Below are 20336 nucleotides of genomic sequence, written 5' to 3'. Positions count from 1 at the left end.
TTTTTTTTCTCTATTATGAAGAAAGAAGAAGAAGGAGAAGAAGACGATGATGATGGGCCGTGCCCAAATTGTCCGTTGGAAGCCATAAATCAAACAGGATGGGCCGGATTTGCTGCTGAATTAGCTTAGCAGGTAGGCTTTCGGTGGAACCATCTGCCCTGCTTACGGCTTTATGTGGCTGCTCGGTGGCAGCACCCAACCGCAGCGGCAGGAGAAGAATCCCCTCATCCCTCCGCCCCAAACGAGCGCGGCAAACTGCGACCATGGATGCGGCCTCTCCCGCCTCACCCTCAGCTTCATCCCCGCCACCGCCGTCTCCCACCGCGGGGGCGAGCGCCGTGAGCCCCATGACCACCATCTCCCGGCACTACTTCGGCGGCGATTCCTCCGAAGACGACCACGATTTCTACATCGACATCATCGAGGTAACCAATCATTATAACGTAGGCGTTTTCACCACTCCTACGTTCTTTGAATTTGTTGATGGCAACCGTAGCATCAAATCATATATACATGTTGATAGCTATAGTGATCTTCTGGATGTTTTTTGCTTCTGATAGAGTTCGTAAGTCTTTATAACATAACCTCACGATTTGTATCATGTGATGTTTTCCGTAGTCAATTCGCTTAGTAGTTGCTTGATCAAAAGTGGGAGATAATTGTCGGGGAAATATAAAGTTTGTATTGGGAGACTCAGACTTCAAATTGTTTGGTAGATTTCAAGCAGTGATAGTATTCCATAAATTCGCAAATCTGGTAAGGCTAAAGTTTTGCCTCTTTTTTTGGGTACAAAAAAAAAAAAAGCTTTATGTGCAACAGTTTTACACTTTATTATTTGTCGAGGGGATCCACTTTTCCGGTTCATGTGAATGGAAAAGAAGAAAGACTTCTAGTGCTGATTGCTAACTTCTTAAGAGAACCAGTTTGTCACCAGGGGCCTGGGTAATGTTTCTATCAAACATATGAAGAAGAAAGTTATATGAAGTTGCAATTTGCTGCAAGCATATTGGGTTTGAACTCATTGTCTGGTTATTGGAATCGCTGAACTGTTGCCTGAATGGATACATTATCCTTTTTCTAATGCTTGTTTTTTGCATGCTCATGCATTTTCCTGTGCATCTTTTATTTGTCTTTCTTTTTAGAAAACTTGCTGTTTAAAGGAAAAATTTCAGCCTGACTTTGTTTCCACAGAATATGCAAGAAGATTATGGAATGTTTGTCTGGCCATGTAGCATAGTTCTTGCTGAGTATGTTTGGCAGCAAAGACTGCGATTTGCTAACAACACTGTCATTGAGGTAGTTTCACCTTTTACATTTTTGTTTCTTATGCTTAGAGCAATATGAACTTATAATTTGGATTCTGGCTTTTAAGATCTCGAGTACCCCACTTCCCACCCCCCCACCCGGCACTTTCCTTTAAACATATTTGAATGTATGAACCATGTCTTTCAGGATTGAGCTTTACTTTGTTTGGATCTTAATCTTGTTGTCAAATTATATCTGAATGAAGGATGTGTTTTCTGAATGATTTTTTTTATGATAGTATTTTATATAACACTTTGTACTTGTGCTTTAGTTCTAAACTACTTTGATTCCACTTGGTGCACATATCTACTTGAGTAGAGACCAACAAAGAAGTTGAGATTGAAGAGATCTGCTCCATCAAACAGAAATTCTTTCTCATTGTGTTTTTCCCCTGAATATTATATAATAGGCAGTGAAGCAAGACTTTTGACTGAACAGAATGCACGAGAAAGTCACTAGATTTTTTATAATGGTTTGAGTATAATAAGGCAACACGAAATTCATTGCTTTCCTTAAGTTGATGACATATGATATCCTTTGAGTTTTGACCACCAGAGCCTCCCAACAAAAGTTGCCGCTGTTAGATAGGTTCATTCTTTCATTGGACACAAAATCTTATAAGCATTTTTCTTAAAAAATTAATGATTATCTTCCCCACTTCCGTCCCAATTACTCAAAGTATCCGATATTAATCTGCTAATGCTTTCCAGTAAGTCATTTATAGAAGTGTTGGCAGATTAATTGTTAGCTATCATAGACAAATTTTGCTAACATTTTTAGCCTGGTTGATCATTTTATAGATAGTCGCGTCATGTCTGCTTGAGTTTGTACCTTATGGTCTAAAAGTTTTCTTTACAAGCTGCTTTGTGACTTGAAATTCATTTGTAAAAGTGGAAGAATTTAAGTTATCTTTGGTTAAAGCTTAAAAGAACTCCATAGGTTCAATTAATTTCATCTTTTGGAATATGAAGCTTTTTATAACCTAAAAGAAAAATAAGAGTATTTTTCATTAATGTTGTCTTTTTTTTTTGAGAAAAATATCAGTTTTGTGTAACCCAGAAATCAAACAAGTTTTGTTATTATGAAACTCATTTTTAATTTACAGTTAAATAAGAAATCCATATATTCTTGTTTTACTTAGTTCTTCTATGTGAGTTTATTACCATGTATTTTGTGAATTTGTCCTTTTCTAATGTAACTTCGATCTTGTGGGAACGTCATATAATCTTAAAATCTAGATTTACTAATTGCAAATTTAAAAACAGTTGACAAGGTTATGGTAGTGACATATGGTGTTTGAGATTGTGGTTATACCAAGTTAAGTAACTGCTTGGAGTGTTAATCTTTTGATGTTTCCCCTATTTGCAGCTAGGTGCTGGGACATCATTGCCTGGATTGGTAGCTGCCAAGGTGGGAGCAAATGTCATACTGACAGACAACGCAGAAGGAGTAGAGGTAATGTTTTGATTAGAGTATGTAGTTTACCAACAGTTAAGAGAACCCAGAAAATAGAAGGTAAATGTCAGTATGCTTGCATTCAGCAAATCCAACTTCCAAAGTTGTGTTGTTTCTGAGAATACATTATTTAAGTAGGAGGATGTATATCTCTACTGCTGTTGACAAGTGTGAGCACCTTGAGTATTCATAACTTCAGGTCTGTGTCTTGGTGATGTGTTATATTGATCCTCTTTCGGAACCTTTCAGCTAGTGCAATATTTTATGATGGGAGTTCTTGATTGTTACTAAAGCAAAATTTAGGAAAAAAAGTAGGCCTGAATGCTCTCAGAATACATGAGTTTGTTGGATATTAGGTTCTGGAAGATATATTACCAATTTTAGATATCATAAGAACAAGTTATGGGTAATAATTGGGTTTACGCTCATTACAACACACTATCTGTGTATCTGGTGTCATCATCTGATCATCTATTGATTTCATTTTGGTAACTCTTTTAGATATACTTTTTTCATTGATTATGATGTCTTTGATGAACAGGTACTGAAGAACATGAGACTAATATGCAATCTTAATAAAGTCAATTGTAATGTAGACTTTCAACGCTAATTCATCCACATTTTCAATATACTTGGTCTTTGGTTTGCTCTAATAATGTTATACTCTTGTTTTGCAGATACTGGGCCTCACATGGGGACAGTGGGATGCCCCTATATTTGATCTGCACCCTCAGATTGTGCTTGGAGCTGATGTATTCTATGACACAACTGGTGAGATACAGAGACATGAATATAATGCAGTTTACTTATCAATCATATGATTATCTGATTGACAGATCAAAATGTTGTTGAAGATTTTGACAATCTCTTTGCAACGGTTACTTTTCTTCTGCAAAATTCCCCTGGATCTGTGTTTATAACTACATACCATAACCGAAGGTTATTCTTTCATCTTATGTTTTGGTGTTGAATTTTACATGGAGGAGTTCATTGCTAGGTAACTATATCTTTGTAACCGAATGTGATCTTGATCTGCAGTGGTCATCATCTCATCGAGTTCTTGATGGCAAAATGGGGATTGAAATGTTCAAAACTTCTGGATGGCTTCTCAATCATGCCACCATGCAAGGCTGCTTCTCTGCAGGGAAACATTCAACTTGTTGAGATTACACTGGATAACCAGAAGTCTAAAAGTTAACACTGCAAGTAGGACTTCCATTAGTACATTCTCAATATAAGTTATCTTCAGGCCTCAACATTTATTTAAGATTCATCTTGGTGCAGATAATAGGTGCTTCTCTCATTGGTATGGTTCAAGCAGGGGTAAAGACATCTTGCAACAAGCATGTAGTCACATGCATTTTAGGGTTCGGAAGAGAAAGTAAATTCAAATTTGAAGAGGTTTGAATCATATGTGGGTTTGCCTTGTTAAGAGCCCTAAAAAGTCATAATTTAACCAGGCAGTTTCTCCTACTGGATTCTGTAGGAAAGGGTGAAGGCTTTCATTGCAAATGCCTGCACCTTTGACACGTCACTTTCATTTTCCTACAGATTGGGCCGTTGTTTTTTATTTTTATTTTTTTTTAATTTTGACAAATCAGGGCCTTCAATTTATGCAGCTTTTTCTATTTGTAACTTTCTTTTTTGGAAAATGAGTAGAACAATTGCTTTGAAGCTTCTGTTTATGTTATTCTCTCTTTTTTTCCCCTCATTTTCATGTCCGTTAAGTGATTATTTTGGTTCCTTTCAAGTGCTAGCTTACTTTTATCTTAAAAACTGTCCTTCAAGATATCTGGTATCCTTTGAAGTGTTGGTGGATTCTTTGCATGCTTCAGGCACAAGTAAATGTCATATAATATATTATTTTGCTTTTCTTGGAGAAATTTTCTTCAGCAAAACAGAAATAGCTTGTCAGAAGCCAATATGTGCTGAGACAAGCTCTCCCAAGATGGTCACTTTGCAGCTTGTCAAATGAATTCAGTGGTGTTACTTGTTAGTATGGGGTGGCAATTTTGATGATGAGCCAAGCTGCTGGAATCTAGATCCACGTAAGGGTTCTCTGTAATTGGTGAGACTTCAGGTCTGATCTCTGGGTCTCCATGGATTGAGCAGGTACTTTAGATCTCAATCCTAAGCACGTATGACAGTGATAATAGTCGAGGCTTAGCTCAAATAATTATGGAGTCTGAGCAGTTTATAATTAAAGGTGAAAACTAACAATATAACTGAAAAAGTGTAGAGAAAAATGATTAGAATTTTCACTGCCCAACACTAATCCCCTTCTCTTTGGTCTCTATCATTTTGATCTTTATAACATATATATTTGACCAGTACAGGTTCTGTTAGGAAGGTTCGTTTTTAATGAATTCATATAAAACAGATGACTTGTGTATGAGTTTGTTTTCTTTCTCTAAATTTGATCATAAATGGCTTTAGCTTTAAATCGTGAGTTTGCTAACCCAATCTGTCAAAATATATTGTCACCTCCAGTTTCCATCACCATTGGCCTTTCTGCATACATGAATTTTAGCCCATAAATAAACAAAATGTCTACATAGACAGACCCCAGAAGGGGTGAATTTGGAACAATAGATAAATGAGGGGAGCAACAACTAATGAATTGTAACCGTCCTCTTTGGACAGGTCCTTCATATGGATGCAAGTTGATCAGAATCTTTAGAGGCAAATGATGCCTCAATCAACCAGTGACTGAGGATGGTGTTACTGTAACTTGGTGCAGGTGATCCCTTGAGCTTTAGTGTTGACATGGCCTATAGTCCAGTGTAGTGGATGATGAACAAAATCTAAACCACTGCAAGAACTTGCTTAAATCCAATTGTCTCCATCCACCAACTCTTCCCTCCATTTCTGACCGGAGTCCTGCACTAAGATGTCAAGCTACTCAAGACTGCAACACTGGAACGAAAGCTTGGTTGGAAAACATATTAGTAACTTATGGTTTGTAGTATTACCAAATTTGAAACATTCGGAAGAAAAACAATCATAGTAAAATTTTTCTTCGAGAGCATCATCTAGTTACCATGCGGACAACCATCATCATCACATCATGCTCAGATGATGGTCTAATGGATTCATGGACTTTCACAACTGATGAACTCAATGAGATTCAACTATCATTGAGCTATAGAAGCCAGAGTTGGGGGGAGAGAGAGAGAGAGAGGAAATATTATATGTTTTTGTTGCTCACAATTCAAAGCAGCACGGTAATCAGAAGTAGGAGCATCGTTTAACATGGGTTTGGAACTTCTATCTACACCACAATTTCAAAACTACTGCCCTTAAGACTTTAATACCACAATTAGCAATTGTTACTCCTTAGGAATAGGCTATAGAATCCAGCTGGTTGCGTGATGCCTGAGTTTTGTTCCCCATTTGAAGATGCATAGAGTAAAATAGCCAAAAAGCAATTAACCACAGTAATTACATTGTTTTCAAGGTATCTATGGAATCTTATACTGGCTCCATGCCATAGGTTTAGAAAGGTTGAAATGGGTAATGACAGGTGCCAAAGGTTTGACCATTCAGAGTTGTGGCAATGTACATGTAAAGGCCATGGATGACGGCCAAGGAGATCAAGTGGTGAAGCATCGGGCAGAAGTTGAACCCTAGAGAGTGTAGAAGAAAAGGAGCAGGAAGCATGAAGATGCACAAGAGATTCTGGGAGAAACGGACCAACGGGTTCATAAGTAGAGGTTGTGTCAACAAGTACCATATTAGAGAAGGTCTGTTCTACTGCAGAAAAGGCAAATCAGGCAAGACATACCTTTCATTGTATCAGCAAAGAGTCAAAGACTTCTCAACTTCCTGTAGTCTTCATGGCTCAACAATGAATCCTTGATCTTAAGCCAGTCTGCTGGTTTTGGCATGATAATTGCAATGTATCCTTCTCTATCAGCCTGCATGACAAACAAATTTGTATGGATAAGCAAAGGAGGACTTTAGCAAACATAGTGTCAGCATTGGTGCATTCTAAAAGTGCTGCTAGATGCATTCATTCTTTGCTGTTGGAACATATATATGCCTGCACATTTCAAAACTTCAAATAAATATAAACAGAAGCTCGTACCTATTGTACTGCTAGGTCAGCATTCTTTCATTACTAGAATTATAGATGTAAACAGAAGTGCATACTTATTGTACTGCTAAGTCAACATCCTTTTTCGTTACTAGAATTGCAATAGACATTAATGTCCATGTCAAAACTATAGGAAACAAAGACACTATCTTCCAGCATATGAATGGTATTCTGGCTGCTGCAATTGCATCATTAATCTATGAACCAATGTTCTTCAAACATGCATCAGATCATTGAACCAGGGTAAGTGGATGCCCATGAATCACAAGTAAACTGTGTATGAGTCGATTAAACTCCTATTTCATCCCCTGCATCCCAGCTGAAAAACAGTTCTTCTCATATCTGTAACAGATTATTATCAAAACATCTTGTGTTCCACATGCAATGAGAGAATCCTCAAGGGCATGATTTTACGTATGTTATCTAAATTGATAATGCTAGGTGTAATAGATTGAGGCAAAAAAAAAAAAACACAGTCGAAATTCTCACAGTAAAGCACCAATGAAAAAAGATTGCTCCAGATTGGCTGAGAATACACCAACTGGCAGCATCAATCAATCAAGCCTACCACTGGCAGAGTTAAGAAGAGCACGAGAAGGCCTGGCCTATGCAGTCACAGTCCTCAAAGTCCCCAATATTGTGCTGGAGGGGTATTCCAAGACTGCAATTAGTTGGATTTCAGGACTGATGACTTTATATGATGACGCTCATCCTACCCTCGAGGACTTGGGAAATTTGAATTCTATATCGGGATCATCTAAGGCAGCTCATGTCTATAGAGGGGCAAACAATATTGTAGATCGGGTGGCCTCACATGTGGCAAACAATACAAATGTAGTGATCTAGAAATTGACCCTGGGGGTGCCCCCTCAGTTGCATGACCTTAACCATGCCGCCTTAAAAAAAGGGAAAAGAAACAATGACACAGAATATGTTGCACTAGTACTTAAAAAAAATAATAAAATCTATATTTTAAAACTAAAATATTGCTTTCATGTCATTAAGTACTTTGGAAACCAAAATATGATCATATTCAATTCAAATATAGGAAGAGTTAATCGTTTAGAGGAAAAGTTAAAATATTTTGGATCGTGTGATGCTTGGTAAAGATTTGCTTGAACCTTCCTAGTAAACTTTAACTGATGGAATTGTTAGCGATTGGAAATGTTTTGAGTATCTTCATATTTACAAGATAGATGATCAAATGCTAAAGCTAATCAATTGCTACTAAAGCTAATCAATTGCCACTAAAGCTAATCAAATGCTACTTAGTCAGAGCTTTTGTACATAATAATGATAGTGAAAGGATGAGGGTTTTTTTAATTTTTAATCTCGAATTCTTGTATAAAGAAAGCATTTTTCATTAGAAGCACAAATGAAATGATAAATTAAACTGCAGGAGTTTCAAAACCACCTAACCCCATAGATCCCGAATAAGTTCTCCTCCAATTTTAGATGAGTCACTAAGTAGTTCCAACCTCTATGTTGTATAAAATTTAAACCACCATACCCATACAATCTTCATGATATAAGAAGCATAAGGATGATTTTTACGCACCGATGAGTTAAGCAGGTCAGGTTGCTTGATTAGCCTATCATTGACCTCCAAAAGGGAACCTTTCACACAACACCTGCCAAATGCCACCATCACAAACTTTTCATTTTGAAACACAAGACATTATCATCAAAATAAACCAAACTCTACCATACAAACCTCACAATGTAGAATGTATCATTTGCACAAACTTTACATAGAGCTGAATTGGATTCAAAATGCTGTGCATTCTGCACCACAACATCAACATTCACATTTTTCACATAATTAGGAAAATTAGGATAGCCTTGCAAGCTTTAAAATCTGAACTTTTAAAAAGTCTCCAATCATCCTATTATTCACATACCCTTTTTCGCTTTCCGGTGACCTTCATCTCACTGCGGTCCGATTTTCCCACGTTGTAATCCACAGCTGTGACTCCACCCTTCTCCCTCAGGGCAACATGAGTCGGAGCCAAACCAATTACACATAACCTACAATCACAGCACAAAAGAACAAAAAAAAAAAAAAAACACAAATTGAGCAACTGGATTAAGCTTCACAAAAGGAAACAAGAATAAATTTTGATGTTGTTTCTTGTTTTAGTCACCCATTGGCATGGCGGTAGACAAACTGATCATGTCCAGGCTTCATAAAATCTGTAGAAAATACGAAGAATCACAGCAAACCAAAGAATAAGGCTTTTCTTATCATTTTCCACCATTTTCTGTGAGATTTCAAGGATTTAGAGGTACCTGCGGCGAAATATCGGACGAAGTTGGATTCGACAGCGGAAGGAGGAGTAGGAGGGACATCCTTCATGTCGGGCAGAAGGAGAGATCGAAGCTCCTCTTCCCCCTCCTCTTTCTTCTCTGCCGTTTCAAGAGAAGCCCTTTCTAGGGTTTCGTCCTCTTGACCTTCCTCCATTAGTGGAAAGAACGAAGACTCGGAGAACCTAGATCAATAAACTTATTATGCAAGGGATCTGTAACAATCACATCCATCCATGAGAGATCCGACGGTCCAGATTAATTCTTATACAGATGGTTGCCCCTCGCCGCGGAGTAACATAATTTGCGAAGTACCTGCTTTCCCAAGGAAGGCAAAACCCTAATAGAGCTTTAGCCGTTCGAGCTCTCTCCTCGAAAACCCTGACCCTAATCTTGCCGGAAATGGCGTTCACAGGGCGCATGCGGGAGCTGATGAAGAAGTACGGGAAGGTGGCGCTGGGCGTCCATTTCTCCGTGTCCGCCGCCTCCATCACCGGCCTCTACGTCGCCATCAAGAACAACGTCGACGTCGAGTCCCTCTTCCAGAAGGTCGGCCTCCCCTCCGGCCTCCTCAACAAGGACCCCGCCGCCTCGTCCTCCGCTGGCGCCCCGTCCGGCGACCCCGCCGTCGTGTTGGACAGCTACGATGCCCCTGCTCCACCGCCGCCACCGTCGCCGCCAGGAGAGGGGGAAGAGAAGAAGAGGAACAGGACGGCGGAGCTGGCGGCGTCGAGCGGTGGAGCGCTGGCACTGGCGATCCTCTGCAACAAGGCTCTGTTTCCTGTGAGGGTTCCGATCACCATCGCCCTCACGCCGCCAATCGCCAGATTTCTGGCAAGGAGGAAGCTCGTCAAAACTCCCGTATGAGCATAGCTTCATCTCTCTCTCTTGCTCTTGATGTGTTTTTTTTCCTTTTCTGGCCCTAGAATGGATGAATTGTTTGCCTGGTATTGGGAATTTATGGTATCAATTTGGACCTATGTTTTATCCAAATTAGTTCCCAAAGATTGAAAAGAGAATGGAAAATTTGCTTCTTGGTATGCTCTTTTTGGCTTCCATTACAATGGATTGGTAGAGGTTTTTTAAACTACTGTATATTCTGTTGGAATGTTTTGTTATGCTTATTTCCTTTCTAACAGAAATCAAACTTTTTGATGTCTCCACTCTGACAAATATTATAAGCTACTTAATTCTTCATGAGCTCCTCAAATAAATCTCAGAAAACCAAATCCATCATCTTTTGCAGCAAATGTCTTCTCCCTTGTGAACGAAGCACATTTGAAATGCTCAAAATGAGCTCAAGATCAGCCAGCCATAGAGTCTATATAATAAAATTCAATTCACAACTTTGGTTGCCTTTATGTGTGGCTGAAAAAGAATGGTGTTTTTAGTTGTGGCTAGCATTTCAACCCTCTGAATTTCCCTTGTCCTTGTCCAACTTGGTGTTACCCATACTGGCCTTTCTTTCTCAATTTTGTTTTGCATTTTTACCTTCATTCGTATCAGTTCTATACTGCCTAGATATTTCTAGTTCAATCTGTATGCCCACATCCTTATAATATATCATTCTCGATATCCAGTTTCAGAGCAGACAAGAACTCATCTGATTAAATAACAAGATTCCTCTAGAAATTGTTTTTGCCCTGTCTGCACATGTCCTCATTTCTTTCTTTCGAGAGTCTACGCAGCATAGCCTATGATTGCCTATCTTATGAGTGCTATCATCTCATGTTTGATCCATTGAAAGCAGTCCTGTAGTAATTGATTATTCTTGCTTTGTGGTTGTCTTGTTCCATGCCTCGAGCAATATTGGAGATCCAAGATTAGATGTGCTAAATCTTCCTTCGTCATTTTACATTCTGGACATACAGTGTCTGGCATGCATCTGATGTTGCTGAAGTTATTTATCTTTGAAAAATGGATGTTAGCTTTCACAAATAACTGTTGGCTCCATCAACCTCTCTGTAACTTAGTGCGCATCTCGCTTCTCTTTCGAAAGCCTCATCCAGAGGATTTATTGTCAAAAGAATGATTCCTCTTCGATTCATTTTCTTCTTTTTCTTTGTTAGATGGTTTAAGGCACTTATGGAGCTTCTATGATCTCATGAGAGTATATGAGCAGCAATTCTGGTGAATGTTTGACAATGTATTCTGGTATTTTGTCATATTGAGTTGTCTGGGGTCTTGTAGTCTTGCAGGATAAGGTACGTGTGTGTGTTTGCGCGTGCATGAGAGAGAGAGAGAGAGTTGCTATGAAGTTATGTGCCATATCCACTTCAGGAAGGATAGCCAATTGTTCTAAATAATAAATGCAGTAAAGCACACAGCAGTCTATTAGCCATTAATTTCATGATCACCTTGTCTGAATCACACAGTCAATAAACTTTTTTGGCCTAAAATCTGACTTCTTCGCAGGCTGTTGATTTGAGGAATTGGAATATTCAGTATCATTTCAATCATATGAGGACTAGCCTTCGACTACACCATTTGTAGAAATCCTTCCCAACAATATCTCTAGCAATTACAGAGTTTCGCTAGCTACTGCCCAGAAAAGGACATTTGTTTCTTGCTAAGTTAAAACTGCAATTTTTTGCTTTGGATAACTCTTAGTGCAATCTCCTCGTATCTACTCGCACCATCATTGTGATCTGTTCAGATAGGAATGCTTTATTACCTTTCTTTTCAAAGATATTTCCAAATGTTGATGTATAACAGAAGAAATTCAGAATTTTTTATGGTCCAGTATGCTTCTTCCCAATAGTATATCTTTTGAATTGTTATTTTTAGGATCATAAATTTGGTGCTTACAAAACTTTTTTTTATTTCAAGTATAATCTATCACCATGTGTAATTTAAGTTTGAGTAAGCCTTGATCATTTTTTCTATTTGGTAACAAGTTTCCTACTTTCCTGTACTCTGGCTATGGTATGCGTGATCTAAGGACATTCATTGCCAACTGAACTTTGATTTCATGGAAATATTTGTAATATGCGCTTGTGAATTCAGCATTGAAGAGGACTATTTGATTCAAATAAATTCTGCTAGTGTCCGTGTCTCCACTTTAAGAGTCTGTGCATCTTCATATCATATCCGGAGCAAGCATGATCAAATGGAGAATGCAATCCCCAGGAAAACATGCTCCGATGATGCATATCAATCAAGCATTTTCTTAGGACCAACTACATGTTTAGATGTCGTTTGGCATCAATTTTGTTTTTCTATTTCAAAAATAGAAAAATAATTTTTTTATCTTTTAAAAATTTTAAAAATTATAAATATATTTGATATAATCAAATTATTTTTAAAAACAAAAGTGATGGTGGTGAAGATGATGGCAGTTGCAATAGAGGTAGTGGAGGTAGTGATGGTGTTGGTGGAAGGTCTAGTGGTGGTATGGCGACGATGGTTGTAGTTATGCGGTCGAGGGATATAGTGGTAGTGGTGGTAATGGCAGCGACGATGGTAATGGGAGGGGCACCAAAGATGTGGTAGAGATGACGACGATGATAGCGGCGGTGGCATGGTAGAGGCAACAATGGTAGCGATACCAATGGTGACAATGGTGGTGGTGGAGGAACTAGATATGGTGGAGGTGGCGATAATAGTAATGGTGGTGTGGCAATGTCGGCGATAGCGAGGGTGCCAATGGTGATGACAGTGGTGGCAGTGATGGTGATAGTTGTAGAGCCAGCAACAGTGGTGGTGGAGGCGGTGTTGATGGTGATGGTAAAAAACACAAGTTTTTTGTTTTTGATATATTGAAAGTGAGGATTTCTTACTTTTATTTTTTCTAGAAATAATAAAAATGATGTTTAAAAATTAGAAAAGGAAAGCAATAGTACCAAACATGTTTTTTCAATTTATGTAATTTTATTTGTAAAAATAGAAAACAACAAATAAAATCAATGCCAAACAGGCCCTTATAATTGAAACCAAAGCCCCAGAAAAACATTATAGGAATTTGCAGGCATTATAAATGTCAAAGTGGTGAACATGAGAAAACCGTAAACTAATGCTGAATAAAGTAGAATATAGAAAGCAGATAAATTTAATTAATGTGCAAAAAACAGTATCACAGTAGCAAGCTTTCAATGTTCACTAATGTTTATGCTAGCACTTGCTGATTTTTTCCCCTCGTACACAAGGTAACAACAGGCAGCCCAGTTCAAAGGTGAAATCTCTTTTGCTTCCACACCTCTTTATTCTCCATGCACACACAAAGGCATAAAACAAATCCTAGATGATAAATTACAAAGTTCACGATAATCACCGTCACATTTGCTATTTTAAGTTCTCATTGTGACCTAACCACCCTGCAGTCCAACCTCACTTCTTGTCCACCCGTTATTTCACTCATTTTGATCATAGACTTGACAAATCGTTTATTGAATGCTTCTTGTGAGCTAGCATACTTGGAAACTAACCCTTTGGTTTTGGGATTAGTTAGAAGAGCTTGGTCTGAAGAGAACAAACTCTTCCCTTGCAGTAGTAGCTTGTAGTAAATGTTGTCGAATACTGTGGTTGTCGTGTCCATTGTTGATCCTGCATTTTTCACCTTGTTGTGAGCAGGGCACACCTTCTGAAGGCTTGCTGCGAAGGAAGGATTCAACGAAGGGTCGACGTCATGGCTAGCATCAAACTTATGTATTCTGTTTTGGAAGGAGGAGCAATGAGAGAACCCTAGGGTGTGTCCACCTACAATACATGCACAAAGAGTATTTTAGTCATGAGGAAATTGTCAATTGACTCGTAAATTTGTTCTGAAAAAACATAGAGACACTTCTGAAAAATGCGAGAATTTGTATTATGTCGATCTAAAAAGAGCAATAAAAGTAGCACATCATTTGGGTTAGATTTTTGTTGTGCTGGCAATCCTTTTATATGCAATCACATGGATTTTTTGGCTCAGGAAAAAAAAACAAATGGACTGTGGGAGCTGGTCAATTGGTTGGACTTGGAGTTATCAATTGATTAAATCGAAGAAACCATAAGTCCAGCTGAAAAGTTTTCCCACAAATGGAGATTATCTTTTGTAGACTAGGAACTGAAAACGTACTCCTAACTCTGGGATTCTTTGTCATTACCTGAGAGTGCTGCCAGATCTTCTGTGGAGAGGCCTCTTTGAGAGAAGCTTTGCTTCAGTTGGGAGAAGTTGAAGGTGGGAGCTGGCAATTGACTTGTCTCACTGGCCTTGGAAACTCTGCCATCCAATCTTCCTTTAGGAACCTCCCATGTGGGACCCCCAGACTGCAGAGGGAAAAAAAAGAAAGAAAATAGTTTATTTCACTTGGAAACTTGTTTCTTAGAACTTAATTAGCCTAGTTAAAAGGATTAACGAAGTGTTCTTGCATTTCAATGAGAAAAGGCTTTGGTAGATGGGGCTATGACCCTGAGAATGGCAAAGGATGTGTCTCTGTGGAAGTTGATGAATTAGCTGCTTTTCTCCCTTTTCCTAAATTAAAATAGATACATGTAATAGAGGTGCAGGCTAACTTAGATGTTCAAAGAAGGCTATCCCCTATTGTATAGCTCCAAATTACTTTAAAAAAAGGGGGACATTGTACATTTTCCCACGGCCTTGTATATTTTTTTTGTCATGTTTAAAAACCTAATAACCCTTAGATTAGGAGTAATAGCAAGCAAATTGCGAGGCATCATACTTGGTATCAAGACCTACTAGCCTTACAGAAGCTGATAGATAGAAATGGTCATTAATTTCTAATTTTTGGCACATTCCATAAGCATGAAAAAAAAGTATATGTGTTCTTAGGTCAGCTAAGACGGACTTTATTAAAATTTAATATGTGGTCAAAAAAGCATACGTTGCCGAACGATGGAATTTTGTCTTCAACAAGGAGTTTGCAAAGGAATCTTTATTAGTTTTCAGAGAGTAAGTCCTGTGCAGGTCCGGGCTCATGTAAGTTTGGCCACGAATATATCAATTATAACTTGTATATGAGTAAATCTAGGACCAGACCTAACTCAGTCACTAAGCAAGCATGAATCCTCTACGGTGTGGAGTAATGGCCACCATCATGAGATGGACAGACATTAAAGGAGCATGTGCTATGTCATACACGGCGTGTGTTGTTTGATAGTCATCCACCTTCTGATGGCGGCCTGCACCTGCACCGTGGAAGTTTCTGATTGTTGCTAAGCAGTCGAGGCGTTCGACTCTAAACGGTCGCATCCTATGGTTTGCTTACCAGGACCACTGCATCTCTTGCAGCAAGGGCTAGTATATCCGCACATGAAACCACACCAGGGCACATTGCTTCCACTGCTTCCTTAGCATTGTCAATCACATAGAAGGCATGCAGTGAGATGTTTGGAGGCCCATCCTTCTCTGCTTTGTTATTTCCCTTCGAGTTCAATAACACCGAACCATCACAACCCTTCAACAAATAACACACGAATATAGTTACAAAGGCAGCTCAATATCAGCATAATTTAAGAGAGAAGGAGAGGGAGAAAGAGAACTCTGATGAAACAATCATGGAAATGCATGCGAAGCAGTGCTGCAGGAACTGTTTGGTCGCTATCCGTTGCTTTCTTCACGGCCTCCGTTACGGCCATCTCAACGTCCGGGCAAGTCTTGGCGTAGTAGTTTAAGCTCAGAGCACTACCAACGTGAACAAGCGAGAGAATGAGAAGAGGAGAGATTAGCGCGGCCATTTCTTATACTTCTCTTTCGAATTTTTCTTTGATGTGGAAAGGGTGAGAAGAGATGGTGTATATATAGTAGTGACCAGAGTAGATGTGTGGACTGTGGAGTTGTTGCAATCTACTAAAGGTGGCTTAGTTAAAGTGTTTGGTGAGCAAGAATATTTCACGGTAATGGAGTAGTGTTCTTGAAGCTTTCCCATCTACATGACCCAAGGTTGCACTAGTTTTGTTCCTTGGAAGTCTGTGTGTGATTTTATTTGTTTATTTTAATTCCTTAAAGTGTATGTGAGGTTCTATGGGTGATAGGACGACCGACTGATTGAAAGCATCGGCCATGAGATCAATTCCATGACATCTTTAATAATGAAAAGAAAGAAATAATTTGACCTGCCTTGGACCTCATCTGGACAAAACTCATGGCTGGATTGAATTATAAGATATAGGATGGTGAACATTTTATATGCGGGAGAAGATGAAAGTATAGTTTTTATAGGACAAGGGATGTGACCCAGCAACAAATACCACCTAACACTCATATAGAGTTGTAAATCATGCAAGAAAGCTTGATAACTGAGAATAGGTTACCTCTGCTGAGGTGTGGAATATTACTTCCACCATTGAGTTCAACAGTGCTACACATGTCCAAAACAAAAGAAAATTGGATATCGTCCTTGCATAAATTTGCAATGCAAGTTATAGGGTGGCAGCAGGTCATGCATGTTTCTTTCCTGCCACCCCAATTTGATATGTGAGTTTTGCACTCGAGGTAAAAAAGTGATCATATTTCATTCATTTGTTCTTCTCTAAAACAATGGATATCCATTTGCTTGTTTTCTTCTTCTTCTTCTGCTTCTTCTGGTATAAAATTTGGTTCCTGTTCCTTAAGAAATATATGATATAAAAAAATTTAAAATATTATATATTTGTGTTCGTTTGTGAGTTATGACCACCATATGCTTGATTTCGAAGCAATCCAGAATTAAATATTACGAGACAAGTACGCAGGTCGCACATGATTGTACCAATAATTGCAACCCTCAAACCATAAAATTTCAACAAGAAAAAAAAATATTTCTTACTTAAGATTTGTAGTTAACGCCTTTAAAAGGATTTTACCGTTTGTATGATAAAGCATTTTCACCTTCCTTTCTGTTAACGACAATGACATAAAGGTCTTGTTCTCTTAAATTTGCGACAAGCAAACCACCTAACTTTAGCTATATCACTTTTTTTTTTTTGGTTGTACATGGGTGGACTAAGCTATATCATGCATCACTTTACTTTATAACCATGCAACCAAGCCAATAATTGACTTGGACCAAGGGGAACCGAGACTTAGGTTTTTATCAAAAAAATGAAGGCCCGGGGACTGAGAGAGAGAGAGAGAGAGAGAGAGAGAGAGAGAGAGAGCTAGCAAATGGTGGTTGAACTTCAACTATCAACCCTATTTGGGGAAGCTTTTGGAGGGCCAAAAAGTACTTTCTGGCCCTCCAAAAGTACTTTTAGATAAAAAATGGTGTTTGGTAAAATTTTCGAAAAGTTGTTTCAGCTTTTGCGGAACGCTGAAAATAGCTTTTGGGAAGAAGCTCCAATTTGGAGCTTTCCGAAAATATTGTTTTCAGCTTTGTCGGGAAGCTCTATTTTTGATCAAAATACCCCCATTTTAAAAATAAATTTCCTCCCCAAAATCTCATCTCACCGCCTGTTCCTCTCCCACCCATGCCCCCACCCCACCCTCCACCCCCCGCTGCAGCGCCGCACCCCTCCCTCTCTTCTGCCACCGCAGCCCCTCCCTCCCCCTCTCTCTCCCCCGCCATAGTGCCTCCCTCTCCCCCGCCGCCGCAGTGCCGCACCCCCTCCGGCGCCGTCGGCCACGCGGGAGGAGAACCCTTCCCAGGGGGCCAACTGCAGCCGCCGAGACTGCCGCAGGTGCCGCCGGCCATGGCCTGGCCCCCTTCCGGCGCTGCCGACCGCGCGGGAGGAGAAGGGGGGAGAGGAAGGAAGGAGAAGAAGGGAAGAAAAAAAGAAAAGAAAAAGAAAAGGAAAAAAAAGAAGAAAAGGAAAGAAAAAAAGATAAGAAAAGAAAAGAAAAGAAAAGAAAAAAATAAATACATAAATGCATAAATAAATATTTATATAAATGAATGAGTGAATGAATAATTAAATAAGATAATAAATAAATACATTTCAATGAGTAAATATTTATATTATAATACATTAATATGTTATTTTAAATAATTTAATATTATGTTATATTATGAGAAATTAATTAATACTAATAATTACAATATTTTATATCTTTATTATTGTATTATACTATAAATACAATATATATATTACATTATACCATAATATATTAATATGTTATGTTAAATAATTTAATATTATGTTATATTATAGAAAATTAATTTACTCTAATAATTATATTACCATTATGCTATGCTATGCAATGTCATATTACTATATTATAATAATAATATTTTATATTATAGTAATATTATACTATACCGTATATTATGTATTAATATATGTTATGTTTTATTATACTCTATTGTATAATACTATGCAATGTCCTTTATGCTAATTTTGTCATATAAAAGTACTTTCTCAGTTTATTTACCAAATATATGTTAAAATGCCACAGCACTTTAAAAATATAGCTACCAAACAACAAACATCTTTTTGTAACAGCTCTACTTCCAACAGCTCTACTGCCAACAGCTTCCCCAAATAGGGCCAATAACCATGCATCACTTTACTTTATAACCATGCATAATATTATACAATAGAGCATTACTTTACTTATAACCATGCAACCAAGCCAATAATTGACTTGGACCAAGGGGAACCGGAGACTTAGGTTTGTATCAAAAAATGAAGGCCCGGAGGCTAAGAGAGATAGAGAGAGAGAGAGAGAGAGCAAATGGTGGTTGAACTTCAACTATCAAATGGGCTGTACATTAACTAGAAAACTTTGTCTACAAGCCTCCAGCTTATCATGACAGAGGCGATGGGATTGGAGCAGTCTCACAAGTTGGCGTAGGAGAAGCCCCGAATACCAACCACCATGTCGTCGCTCGTTCGTGCATTCATGGATATATGGATATATCCATTGAGTGTCATATCATTCTTTGCTTCCACTTCATTTTTTTTTTTTTTTGGTTAAAACTTCCACTTCATTTTCTACACACTCGCAGACTATGTATTGTAAAGCGATTCACGTAGTCGTGGTTGGTTAAAGCTTAAGAGCTTCCTTGACTTGGAAGAGCATTTGACGTAAGCCTAGTACTGAGACTGTGGATTTATCATAGCTTCCTTGACTTCGAATGCAGTAGGACATCTAATGATTTGGCAAGTATTCGTGCTAGACTCCTACTTATATGAGTGTTTCTCAAAGTAATTTTACATTGCAAATCACTGTTTTTCCTGTGGTGGGTGGGTGGTGGGAGATGTGAAGATCACTTTGTTTTTGTATTTATCAAGCTGCTTTCACTTGCTTGGTGACTCTATTGGTTGTATCTGATGAACAAATAACTTGCACATATGTTGATGGCTTGTGCTTTTTAATTTTGTAATTTGCCTCCTGTCTATGATGATAAGATCCAATTGACAGCATTCCATATTTTTTGTGAGATGATGTTGAAGTTTTGGGTTGTTTTGCGCATAAACTTTCATGCATGCACTAGTTTTCTTTTTCATATTTCCTTTGTGAATTTTATTTTATGCATGGGATCTAAATGCACGGTGATATTATTGAAATAAAAAAAAAAAAGGCAATATATATAAAGATCGGTAAGGATGTATCCAAGTGACAAATGGAAGTACATTCTCCATATTTCACTCATGCACAAGTGCTTGATCACATCCCGAATAAGCTTTGAGATGTGTGAATTTATGTGATTATGGATTTTCAAGATGCAATCGAGCTGTCACATGCCTACGAAAGATCTTGATCATCTTTTGCAAGGCCAGACTCCAAAATAAAAAAAGTTCAAATAAGCCACAAAGAAATGTGAACAAGGAATGACTCCTCATGCATTAGTTTTTTTTTTTTTCCCGTAACAGAGGCTAACATGATACGGTTTTCAAGCTTCAGAAACTTTTTTAGCAATTAAACTTGTTTTGTATAAAATTATTAAGACAGAGTATTTTTTGAGAAAAATTATTCGGGTGCAAATTCATAATTACAAAAAAAAATTTTTGTGTACATACCCTCCTAAATATTGAAATTTACATGAATACCCTTTTAAAATTGATATTTTCACACACACACACATATATCTTCATCAAACTCTTGTTTTGTATGTGTACCATCCTAAATATGTGAAATTGCACGAATACTCTCGCAAAGTATTATTTGCACATATATCTTTATAATTTTTTTTTTGCATCTCTGCCGATTAAAAATATTTCGATCATTTTTAATTTTAAACCGCTAATATTTTGATGGCATTAGATGGTGTAGGCACATATGCAAGAAAAAAAAAGAAGGGTGTACATGCAGAACAAA

General features: G+C 38.1%; 4 protein-coding genes across 14 annotated transcripts; 2 read left to right on the top strand and 2 right to left on the bottom strand.

Annotated features, from left to right (window-relative positions):
* Positions 1-127: 127 nt before the first annotated feature.
* LOC103718902 (Putative methyltransferase family protein) lies at positions 128-4471 on the top strand. 10 transcript variants are annotated; one of them, XM_088712268.2, is made up of 8 exons: positions 128-425; positions 1192-1296; positions 2674-2760; positions 3302-3352; positions 3438-3531; positions 3615-3699; positions 3799-3966; positions 4045-4471. In XM_088712268.2, the coding sequence occupies exons 1-7, from the start codon at positions 264-266 to the stop codon at positions 3956-3958; spliced, it is 744 nt and encodes a 247-aa protein (XP_088568394.1). In that variant the 5' UTR covers positions 128-263; the 3' UTR covers positions 3959-3966; positions 4045-4471. The 10 variants fall into 10 exon arrangements, 9 of the variants coding, with proteins under 9 accessions (XP_088568394.1, XP_038973570.2, XP_088568398.1 ...); XM_039117642.3 differs by having other exon boundaries at positions 3597-3699; XR_015973918.2 differs by lacking the exon at positions 3615-3699.
* Positions 4472-5206: 735 nt separating this feature from the next.
* Positions 5207-9428, bottom strand: LOC103718900 (Single hybrid motif superfamily protein). 2 transcript variants are annotated; one of them, XM_008807903.5, is made up of 7 exons: positions 9146-9413; positions 9001-9049; positions 8758-8884; positions 8571-8641; positions 8415-8487; positions 6545-6677; positions 5207-5640 (listed from the first exon to the last, which is right to left on the bottom strand). In XM_008807903.5, exons 1-6 carry the CDS (start codon positions 9315-9317, stop codon positions 6567-6569), a joined length of 603 nt encoding a protein of 200 aa, XP_008806125.3. In that variant the 5' UTR covers positions 9318-9413; the 3' UTR covers positions 5207-5640; positions 6545-6566. The 2 variants fall into 2 exon arrangements, with proteins under 2 accessions (XP_008806125.3, XP_038973572.2); XM_039117644.2 differs by having other exon boundaries at positions 5507-5645; positions 9146-9428.
* Positions 9429-9562: 134 nt separating this feature from the next.
* LOC103718901 (uncharacterized) lies at positions 9563-10200 on the top strand. The gene has a single exon (XM_017845664.4). It carries the CDS (start codon positions 9563-9565, stop codon positions 10025-10027), a length of 465 nt encoding a protein of 154 aa, XP_017701153.2. The 3' UTR covers positions 10028-10200.
* Positions 10201-13190: 2990 nt separating this feature from the next.
* Positions 13191-15901, bottom strand: LOC103718926 (peroxidase 64-like). The gene is made up of 4 exons (XM_008807939.5): positions 15641-15901; positions 15367-15555; positions 14245-14407; positions 13191-13855 (listed from the first exon to the last, which is right to left on the bottom strand). Exons 1-4 carry the CDS (start codon positions 15833-15835, stop codon positions 13455-13457), a joined length of 948 nt encoding a protein of 315 aa, XP_008806161.2. The 5' UTR covers positions 15836-15901; the 3' UTR covers positions 13191-13454.
* Positions 15902-20336: the final 4435 nt, after the last annotated feature.

This window comes from Phoenix dactylifera, chromosome 16, assembly GCF_051530095.1.
Source record: "Phoenix dactylifera cultivar Ajwa chromosome 16, Ajwa_hap1_PhDact_Kaust_v1.1, whole genome shotgun sequence".
Lineage (NCBI taxonomy): Eukaryota > Viridiplantae > Streptophyta > Magnoliopsida > Arecales > Arecaceae > Phoenix > Phoenix dactylifera.
This window is presented reverse-complemented; position numbering and strand designations above follow the sequence as displayed.